Source organism: Mesoplodon bidens (genome assembly GCF_964165515.1).
Source record: "Mesoplodon bidens genome assembly, chromosome: 19".
NCBI classification, from domain to species: domain Eukaryota; kingdom Metazoa; phylum Chordata; class Mammalia; order Artiodactyla; family Ziphiidae; genus Mesoplodon; species Mesoplodon bidens.
Genome location: NC_138179.1, coordinates 56,192,666 through 56,203,352, shown reverse-complemented (window position 1 = coordinate 56,203,352; position 10,687 = coordinate 56,192,666). Strand labels below are relative to the sequence as shown.

Sequence of the window (10,687 nt, the reverse complement as noted above, 5' to 3'; positions counted from 1 at the left end):
GCCACGCAGGACCCGGAAGTACATCTCCGGTAGCGGAAGCAGATTTCTCAGACCGGAAGCGAATGTAAGGCCAACATGGCGTTAGCGGTGCTGTCGCAGAGGACGCGGACAGCTGGTAAACGGCCGTCGTGGCAGTCGCCGGGCGAGGGGTGGAGGCGGAGTGGAGACCTTGCAGGGATCTGGGGGCTTGGAGGTCGTTCCCCACGGATGACCCTGGGGGCTGGAGGGGACTGGGGGGAGTGTGCGGGGCCCACGAGGTTTGAGGGGCGGTAGTCACTGGTCATGTGACAGCTGGGGCGCGGAGCACGTGACCTTTCCCTGCCAGGCGTGCAAATAGCTTGCCTAGGGGTGGGTGACGGTTCTCCGCTTCCCCTGTCTGGGTTTGTTTGGATCCCATTATCTACAAAAATGGGTTACTGCTTTTGGCACATAGGCGCTCAAAAAGTTAATCTGTTCATTCAGCAGACTGAGGTCTTTGTGCCAGACACTGTGGTAGGTATTGAGGATCTCAGCAGAGAAGATGAAGACATAGTCTCTACCGCCAGGACGGTTACTTCTAATAGATAAGCCAGTACATAAGCACGTAAATAAAATAGTTGTGAATTGTTGCAACTACTGTGACAGAAAGGGAAAAATGTGTCTGTGTCTTTTTTTTAGGTTGGGTGGTCAGGGAAGCCCTCTGAGGAGGTAACATGTAAGTTAAGACCTAAAGGATGACAGGAGGCCTGGCTTTGTAAGAGAGTGAGGGGCTAGAGAGTGACTTGACCCAATTTTCCATTTTGAGAAGCAAACTATTGCTCTTATGTGAATTTAAAGGGAGTAGGAGTGGAAATGAGGAAACCAGACGGGAAGCAGTAATAGTAGCCCTGAGGAGAGATGATTTAGTCAGGGTGTTAGTGTCAGTGAACTTGGGGGGAAATGGGTGGATTTGAAATCCGTTTTGGAAATAGGATCCGCAGAGCTTGCTGGTGAACTGGATATGTGAGATCAGCAAAGGGAAGGAATCTGCAGTGACTCTTTGATTTCTGCCTGAGCAACGGTGTAAGTGGTAGCATCGTGTACTTTGAGGAGGGTGGGGAATAGGGTGAAGGGCAAAGATTCGTGCGTGAGGTTAGTTACGTAAAGCGAAGTCCAGTTCCTGAGATTGAGGGAATAAATGAATAGGTGTGTTTAAAGGTAGGTAGATCCTGGTGCTGGCCATTTAACATGTTGTCTCTGTAAGTCCTCATCTCTGGTCCTTTGCCCCAGCTCGTCTCTGTTCTCATTAAATCTTCAGAAACCTAGGTTTTAGGAACTCTGAACTTATAGACTCCAGGACCCACAAGCCTTCTCTAAAGACTCTGGCATGACCCTGATTAACCATAGCTGTATCTGGAGACCTGAATGCCAGGACTACCATTCCTGGGCTTGTCATATAGCACAGGGCTTCCATCCTGCTCATTATGAATTTTAGTTCACTTTCCTTTTTAAAATAAATACCATTGAGCACTTTGGAATGAGTATGGAGAGGTCAGATTAACAAGGGCAGGGTGTCAGTCTTCTTGGTCGGACCTGCGCTTGATCGACTTGCCGAACAGAGAAAGGGTCCAGCCTTCTGAAATGGACAGGAGCCTGTGGGAGTCACCCTCACAGAGGCTGCCCTTTTTGTTTACTAGTATCTGATGTGCAGTGGATGGGTGATGGCTAAGAAAGTGGTGGGTGAGGTCAAAGCAGGAGCCTCTCTCTGGGTGTCCTCTTGCTGGGCTCTGTGGTCTGGCCCCTCCACAGTGCATTGAGCCTTGAGGGCATAATGGTGAGTGGGGCTGAAACAGGCAGCTCTGTGGTGTCCTCTTGCTGGCTTCTGTTGTCTGTGGTTTTGTTTCTCTTCAGTAGGACTGGATGTGTCAGGACCAAGGGCACATGGTGTTCATTTTTTTTTCCATCAATATTTTACTCCCTCCCCTCAACCCTAGGCCACCCACAGGCAGCTCATACAGTGCTTACACCATGGACAAAACAAGAATGACGTATCCCCTGTCGTGGGGGAAGGCCAAGGACCTCAGACACTCCCCGACAACCCACAAAGTCAAGTGGCATTTCTGCTCACACACCTTCCTCACCTCCCCTGACACTGCCCCCTGCCACCTCTCAGCTTAGCAAATGACCCATTGAGGCAGAGAAGGAGTCTGATGGGGAGCCGCTGTGTTTGAACAACGTTTCTGTTCTCTCCGCAGTTACAGCCCTGCTGAGCCCCCCTCAGGCCACAGCTCTTGCTGTCAGATATGCGTCCAAAAAGACAGGCGGCAGCTCTAAGAACCTCGGTGGGAAGTCACCAGGCAAACGCTTTGGCCTCAAGAAAATGGAGGGTAAGGGTGTGACCTGGCTTCCACTTTCCACTTAGCACCCTACCCTGCTGTCCTGGCGTTCCTTTGAAGAGCGGGCACACCACACAAGTGCCCTGTCCTGTACTCTCCATTTTGCTCACCAGAACATTTAGTTCCAAATTAAAGAAACAGCTAAGACCTGAGGCGGGGTGGAGGGGCTGAGGAGGAGCAGATAGGTGGGAACCTTGGCCATGGGACTGCAGAGGAGGCTGCCGGGTGGGAGACAGGGGGCTCCTTGTGTCAGACGGGGAGTTGGTCTTATCCAGGGGCAGGCTTAGTTAGAGGTTGGTATGTAGCATTTGGGCCAGGAAAGCAAGGGCTGCCATGGTTTCTTAGCAGTTCGCTGTGTTGCCTCATCGTGGGGGCCCAAAGGTAGCACACATATGGACTTCTCTTCTAGGTCACTATGTTCATGCTGGCAACATCCTTGCGACTCAGCGCCACTTCCGCTGGCACCCAGGTGCCCATGTGAGTTGCTCTGTTTCCCCCCCACCCCGCCCCGTTTTTTCTTCACCTCTCCATGCTCCTGAGCATAGTAATTATAACAGTTGCAATTATTGGGTGCTTACCGAATGCCAAGTGTCATGCTGATTCCTGGGCCTGCATTATCTCATTTCATCCTTACCCCCATCCCTAGGGTAGGTAGGTGTCATCTCTGTTTTACAGGTAGGATGCCAGAAACTTAGAAGCTGGGGTGGGGGGGATGCGTAGTGACAGGTGTGCTTGACTCCCAAATCACTTTTTCGCTTCGGTAACAGCATTAGCTTGGTTCTCTGGGGTCTCCTTTCTAACCCCCAGTTCTTGGAAGAGGATATTTCTAGTGATTTAAGATATTTTTTTAATCTTGGGAAACTAATTTCAATTTATTCATTTTTTTCTTATTTTTAAGAATTCCTCCTTTAATTAAAGTTATTATTAGATGGCTGAAAGATAACTTGAATTTAATAAAATAGAATTCAGTTTGTGGGCCAGAAATTAGGTCCATACCAGGCAGGGATTTCAGTTTCAGCAAGTTGGTATTACTTGCTGAGGTAGGAAAGTTCTTTAACACAGATCTGTACTATAGTCTTTACATTATTTAAAATATTAGTTTCGTTTCCTCTGTAATCAATTTCCTCCTGCCTTCTTACCTCTTTTTTGGCAATTTTAGTAGGCACAGAAAGACTGATAGTAACCTATAATTATTTCAAAAATGCTAATTTGTATGTGAATTGATTGTATGTATAGTAGCTTTATTTTTTTTTAGAACTTGAGACATTCAGTATGTGGCTGTGTTAATTTTTCAGACTTAATAAAATAATAATAATAAAAGCTAATATGTTGTGACCTGGGCAGTGTTCTAAGCTCTTTCTGATTATTAACTCATTTAATCCTCAAGATGACCCTATGAAATAGTTAATATTTATCTCCATTTTGCAGATGAAAAAAGTGAGATACAGTGAAATAAATTAACTTGCCCAGATCACACAATAGTAAGTAGTAGTGCTGGGATTTGAACCAGTCTGTTCTTTTAATCAGAGAGAGATTGAATAATGCTGGGTAAAAATGGCCACACATGCAATCTCAAGTTCTAAAAGAAAAAAGCTATATGTATAGTTAAAAAAAGAAAAGAAAAGAAATATATCATACACAGTTTATTTAATCTCTTTGCTCATATTTCTCACCTGAACATCAGGGTTAGTTATAGTACCTACTTCACAAGGTGAGAATCAAGTGAGTTAATGTATATAATAGGGCTTTGGAACAGTGCTTACACACTGTAAGCGTGACATAAGTATTAGCTGATATCATTTTGTTTAATTAGCGTATGCATTATCCATATAGCTTTGAGCCTAAACTTTATAGATCACCATATAGATGAAAATGTATATCAAACTAGTGTTGTGTTAAGCCTCAGTGAAGCAAACTCCCAGGAGCAGTGATTAGAGACATTTTCCTGGGCCTGGTTTTGGCATCTATCCAGCGTGGCTTCTGGCCAGCTGCACAGATATGGGTCCAGGTATCAGCCCTGAGTAACCACCAGGATTGGCTGTTGGAGTTTTCTTTTCCCACCTTTGTGATGGAGTAATTACCAAGCAGTGGGAAAGGGAACCTGAGATGGAGCTTTCTGAATCCTCCCCTTTGGCCCCAGGGCCTGAATCCTTGTGAAGAGTCTATCCTAGAGCCCTGGGATGGGCCCCCTGACTGTCCAGCTGACCAGGTCTGTGTGTTGCAGGTGGGGCTGGGGAAGAAGAAGTACCTGTATGCTCTGGAGGAGGGGATAGTCCGCTACACTAAGGAGGTCTACGTGCCCAGTCCCAGCCACTCGGAGGCTGTGGATCTGGTCACCAGGCTGCCCGAGGGGGCTGTGCTCTACAAGACTTTTGTCCACGTGGTTCCTGCCAAGCCTGAGGGCACCTTCAAACTGGTAGCTATGCTTTGACCTCCTGGTCGAGGCCTTTGGACAGAGACTGGAGCCCAGGTGACAGGAGAGGGTGGTACCAGACATCATCAAGGGTCGGAGTGACGACAAGCCCTCCCAAGGAAGAAGTCTGCTTGGTGGTGACTGCAGGAGACTGTGCAGTGACTGGCTGGGAAGCCCTTTGGGAGACCTGACCTGGGGCCAAAAATAAAGTTAGCTGGAGTCGTGAGTCTCTGCTATTTGGGGACAAACCTGGATGGAGTGGCTTACTGATCTGTTATCCATGTTCTCAAGTGCACACAGTGGGGAGCCTCAAAGCAGGAAAGAGGCCTGTCAGAGTGAGGACGTGAGAAGAGGGGACTTCATTTTGAGGAGGGGATCCCTTTAGCACCATACCCCGAAGGGTAAGGAGGAGGAGTGCTTGTGCTTGAGGGTGTTCCTGCGCCTTCCCCTCCTGGATCCCACAGAAGTCGCTGGGGAAGAGTGGGCGGGGGGCGACCAAGGGGCCAACAGAGGAAGCCAGCGTGGTCATGTTCCTCTCCTGGAGCCACATTCAGAGGGAGCTGGGGCGGCAGCCCCAGAAGTGGCCACATGGCAGACCCCTTCCTGCCTCTGTGGGTCCAGAGCAGAGAGGCCCCATCTGGCCTGGAATACCAGGGTCCTTCCAGTGATGAGGCAGAATGGGTGACAGATGGGCTTCTTCCTGTTACCCAGAGAGACACCTCGCTCTCATTCTTTCCTGTTGCGTAGTTTATCTCAAACCGTAAACTGCAGCAAAGAATCTGGCTTTAGGAGTACTCAGTCTGGGCCTAGAGTGGGCTGGGGGCAGGCCTTCATTGTCAACCCAAGACCTTTAGAAGCTTGGCTTCGAGTGCAAGGGCGAGGAAGGAAGTCTCAGCCGGGGTGGGCATACGTCCTGGCTGTTGGAGGTAGGTGCTGCTGGCTGCAGCCCCAGAGAGGGCTTGCAGAGTTAGTGCCTTCCTCCCAAGCACTCTTCTTTGCCCTGAAGGCAGGAGCTCCAGGGGTTGAGGGCAGAGAAGTCTAATTCTGGAGGTCTGCCTTGAATTTGTCACCTTGATTCTCAGGGCATGACCCCAGATTTCCCACCTCCTGCAAAGGTGGCTCAGGGTTTGTTGAGGTTCACTTTGGCTTCCTTCCCGCAGGGTCTTGTACCAAGGCCCAGCTCGGGGAGATGGTTGGAAGCGTCTCCATAGGCTCAGCGCTGTCCTTGCCAGTCCCCGCCAGTCCCCTGGAGAAGTGGGAAGGGGCAAGATGGAAGAGCGTGTTCCCTCCTATAGTGTGTCCCTGAGCAGGCAGGTGGCTGCTTCCTGGGGTGGGTGAGCAGAGCCATGGCTGGGTGGTAGTGCAGGCAGTGACCTTAGGGCCTCCTCGTAGCTGGATGGCAGCTGGGGGGGATAGAGCGAAGACATGACCCATTCCCGTACGTACACACACACATACACACACACACCCCGCCCCCACCACACACACACACACACCCCGCCCCCCACCACACACACATGCTCCTTCTTTGGACTTTGCTTTCTGTGTCTCCTCTTCCCCCAGTGATGGTCCTTCCTGGAGACCAGTTGAATCTTAGAGCTGTTGGTTCCATGGAAGCTCTTCTGCCTAAATCGCTTCCCTGGACTGGGGTCTGCCGTCCGTTCCTCTACCCGAAGAGGCGAAGTGAGGCCTCTAGCCAGATCCTGGGGCTCGCCATCCGTGGTCCTCTCCTTGTCCCAGAGGCTCTGATTAGGCATTTACATACAGTAAAAAAAAGTAATAAGGAAAAAAACTCAGTTCTCCCACTCAAGGCTGGGAGGGCTGAACATTCACCTACCTCTCTGCAGGCCCAGAGCCAGAAGCGCTGTGCAATCAGCTGGTGCATCTGCTGCCGCCGGTCCTTCTTTTGAACACTTCCATAGCTGGGCAGGCAAGCTGGCTCCCATAGGGCTAGCTGGTAGCTGCTGCATAGCCCCACGCAGTACCTCACCCCCCTGGGGATAGCCCTGTGACTAAGGGAGCCAGGCAGGCTTACGCAGCTGTTCTCCAGCTTCCATCTGGACCCTTTCCATCAGGACGAGCCTAAGATCAGGGTACCACACACGCTTCTCTCCAAGGAGTCTCTCTCGGCTTCCTCGCCTTCTTCCCCTAGCCACACTAGGCCCTGGCACACACCTCTCCCCGCCACGGTCCTCCCTCACCTGCATCCCCTGGGACCCTCAGCGCCTTTCCACTGCCTGGACCTCGGTGGGGCATCCCATGGTGCTGAAGCAGGGAGAGGGGCAGTCCTGGGGATCACGAAGGATGACTCAGAGTGAAGCTCAGGGTTTAGGGTCAGTGAGCAACAGGGCAGAACCCAAACCCTTTCTTGTCCCCATGTCCTCTCCCCATCTTGTTGTCTCCCTCCACCAGTCCAAGGCACAAAGCCCAGACCCTTAGCATTTCTGAAATGCACTCGGGTATAAAGAACTTGCACCCCTTTCTGGCCACTAGCTCATTCTTCCACAGTCTGGCAGCCACAGCTCTGATGACCCTCGTGGGAGAGTCAGAGAGCACCTTGTGTCCCCAGCTCTCCGTCCTCTGTCTGGTGCTCAGAGGTGGGGTGGGAGCCTGGGGAGGCTACAGGTCTGAAGATGTCTTTTGCTTTTTGTTCCCGGCATCCCGTGTGGCGCCCCGTCCCTGGGAAGAGGACTGACAGCATGGGAGTCTCCACCCACAGAAGTTGGCTCTGGACTTGCCCCTGGGGGCTAGGAGCCTGTGGGCCTTGCCTGGAGAGCTGGGAGACCACTGTCTTCACCAGCAGCTCCCCGTACTGGGTCCTGTTTCACAATGGCCAGAGAGGAGGCTGGCCAGGATGTTGCTAACCCTTTCCACACTACTTCCTTGGTCCAGAGGGAACCCAGACCGGAAGATGCGGGTCCATAGAGTAGATCCAAAGGCCCCTTCCGTACTGAGCAGAGAGCAGAGGACGTGGCAGCCCTGGGGCTTCGCTGGTACCGCAGCACAGCAGGCTGGCCGTGCGGCGTGAAACTCTCCTCGCCGCCAGAGGCACCAGGCGTCAGAGGCTCAGCCTGGGCCTGGCAGGCACAGACCCATCTCACCTCCCCCGATTGAAATTCCACTCCAGAAGTTGAGCAGGAATGACCTGCCTGGGACTAGTATCAGCTTGACATGCAGGGGAAGCAGGGGCAGGCAGCTCCCTTTTTGCTGCTGCATCCATTCCCTGTGGCAGAGATTTGTGCGGGAGGACAGAGCAGCTCTATCCTGTCTTCCTTCAGCCCAGGAAGGAGTGACGTGTGTAAGGGAGTTACAGAGGGACGGACTCGGGGAGGAGAAGGAGCTTGCGGTGGGGCGGACGCCCTTAGAAACTGGATCTGAGGAGGCAGGGGAGGGAGGACTCGGGTCTGAAGTCAAACTCCTGGTGCCCAGGCTCTCTTCCGCTACCGTAGACTGTAGCATCATAGAACACAGCAGGGAAGGGGCCTCAGGGTTCATATACTAGCCAAACACGGCATTCTCCCCAAGTGGCTCGCTTTAGGTGACCCTATAGGTGAAGAAGCTGGACTTCTGGCCTCTGATGAGGGGCCAAGTGTGCATCTGCCCCAACTCTGAACTTGGGACAGCAATGGGTACTCACCAGTGGCCACAACTATGTCTAGGAGGCTGTTTTCCGCGGTGATCTCTGCACAGGGAACAGCAGTGGCAGAGCGGTGCCAAGAAAGGGCACTGGCCTTAAATGACCTTGAAGACAGCCACAGGATGGGCTCCCCCCCTCCGCCGGCCCCACCCACCATCCCCACAGGGCCAACCCTCAACCCAGGATCCCTGGCCCAGAGGAGCAGCTTCATTCAGAGCCACGGTGTCTGTGAGCAGCTCTCCAGATTCTCAGCTTCTGCCCCTGCTTGTCCTGGTCAGTACCATGCCAGGACCTAGTGTCCCACAGCTGGCACTCCACTCTGCAGGCCTGGCAGCCACGAGGGTCCCTCAACAACCTGCAGGAGAAGGGGTTGGCGGGAACAGGCTAGGCTTCTGCTAAACCGAGAAGACAGCCCGGGGAGCTCCACCTCGTCCAGATCTCTGCACCTCTCAGTCCCGATCCCCTCCCAGCCCTACTCTGCACCCCCCCTCGCCCGCCACTTCCCATCAGCTCGGGTGACAGGGCTCCAAAGGCCAACTGTCCTCTGGTCTTTGCTCCCATCTCTAACGGAACTGAGGTGTCTGTGGTTGTCCTGGAAACCAGGCACAAAATACAAAAGCCTCTCTCCCCAGGCTCTTCCCCTCCCTCCAAAGGAATTCTTACGCAGCTCTGGGGGCCCAGGCCCCCGGCCCCCACCCCACTTCCGCCTGGCTGTTATTCCGATTTTGACCCCAGGGGCCCAGCCAGGGGAGGATTTCAAAGCCTCAAAAAGCTCAAGCCTCTGGGTTGAGCTAACCCTACAGAAAGATGAGGGTGGGGGGCACTGTCGGCCAGGAATTCAGTCCGAGTAGCTGCACCCGCACTTGCCTCAGTGACCCGGACAGGGGAGAGGATGGAGCCATGAAGCCTACTCCTGGCCCCACATTGCTTCTGACTCATGGGGCCAAGACAAACCGGCCAGAGCAGTGGGGCTGCGGCTGGACTTTAGTTTTCCTGCCAGCCTGCAAATTAGAATTGCCTGAGGGAGCTCTGAACCCACACCGGTGTGGGGTTGCCACCTCAGAGCAATTAACTCAGAGCCCTCAGTCTGGATCCCCATCCACTGGGCTAAGCTCAAAATGGTCACAGCAGGTGACTGGGACCTGGTGTAATAGGATGGGAGTGGAAGGGGCTGAAACAGAGGGCATGTCCCACCTAAGTTCCAAAAATAAGACTTTGGAAACAGTTGTGCTAGCCCAACAACAGCATAGCCACAGCCTGGGTTAAACCTGCTGGCTGGTCTGTGAATCCTTAGTCAGCACAAGTGTAAATGCTCTGATATTTACTGCCTGTGCCTGATACGCTAAACACAGTTATTTTTTTTTAATCGATCTAAAGGCTGATGTAAAACAAAACAAAAAACTTTTAGAGAACCAGATTAGAACTTCAGATGTTCTATAAAATAGGAGCCAGAAAAAAGCAATCATCTCAGCCCTTGAACCCCAAACACTATTTCCTTGGAGTGCTTGCTGTTAGCTCCTTCCCCGTTACCTGCCTTAGGAGAGCAGGAGAATGTAGTGGCAGAGTGGCATGGAGTCCTCCTGCCTCCACCTGAAGCCTGCAGCCAGCAACAGCTTTGACTTTGGGTTCATCGTTTCAGTTTCCTGGTGTGCTAAAGGAAAATAATAAAATTGCCTGCCTCAAAGGGCTGTGAGGATTAAATGAGATACTCCACGCAAGGTCAGCACAGTGGCTGAACAAACCGAAACCCCAACGCTGCCACTGGTGGTCAGGGGTGCCCTCTCCCGGCAACTTGAAAAACTTGACACGTGGCAGCCTGGGCTGGAACTGAGCCCTTTGTTTCCCAGGCTGAGCTGACGGGCCAGTGTGACTGGCTGATAGGGTGATTTTAAAGGTCTGAGAAACCTTCACCTTTGCTCCCAGATTAAGTAAGGTGTGAAGGACTGATACTGAGCCATGGCTGACAATGGCGGAAAAGTGGGAGGGGAGGAACGGCTTGAGAAATGGAGGATGGACAAACCTTTCCAACATGGCCCTCCCAGGTCCTAAGGCAGCGGCTAGGAACCCATGCCACCACTGCTCCTGCTCGTAAATGGGGCAATGGTAACTACCAGGCCCTGGCTGGGACTGCCTCTGTTCTTGAGGCTGCCCCGTAACTCAGAACTAGGCAGGAAACAGCAAGGGCTTCTGGGATGGGCCCTGGTGACTCCAAAGACGGAGAAGCAAGCCTCTGCCTTGGCCTGGCAGCAAGGAAGTGCCGGGTCAGGACTCTGAAGAACTGTC

General features: G+C 52.4%; 2 protein-coding genes across 2 annotated transcripts in view; both read left to right on the top strand.

The window, feature by feature from the left end:
• Positions 1–43: 43 nt before the first annotated feature.
• On the top strand, positions 44–5,016 carry MRPL27 (mitochondrial ribosomal protein L27). The gene is made up of 4 exons (XM_081218614.1): positions 44–115; positions 2,214–2,345; positions 2,764–2,831; positions 4,579–5,016. Exons 1-4 carry the CDS (start codon positions 76–78, stop codon positions 4,783–4,785), a joined length of 447 nt encoding a protein of 148 aa, XP_081074740.1. The 5' UTR covers positions 44–75; the 3' UTR covers positions 4,786–5,016.
• A 58-nt stretch (positions 5,017–5,074) lies between these two features.
• Positions 5,075–10,687, top strand: part of COL1A1 (collagen type I alpha 1 chain) — a 142,282-nt gene continuing 136,669 nt past the window's right edge. The window contains exon 1 of the mRNA XM_081218596.1: positions 5,075–5,079. The gene's annotated coding sequence lies outside the window, so the exon portion shown is untranslated. The remainder of the gene's footprint in view (positions 5,080–10,687) is intronic.

Coding starts and splice junctions, on each gene's coding strand:
- MRPL27 (XM_081218614.1), top strand. CDS start 76: ATGGCGTTAGCGGTGCTGTCGCAGAGGACGCGGACAGCTG. Junction 116..2,213: donor GCAGAGGACGCGGACAGCTG/GTAAACGGCCGT, acceptor TTCTCTCCGCAG/TTACAGCCCTGCTGAGCCCC. Junction 2,832..4,578: donor GCTGGCACCCAGGTGCCCAT/GTGAGTTGCTCT, acceptor TGTGTGTTGCAG/GTGGGGCTGGGGAAGAAGAA.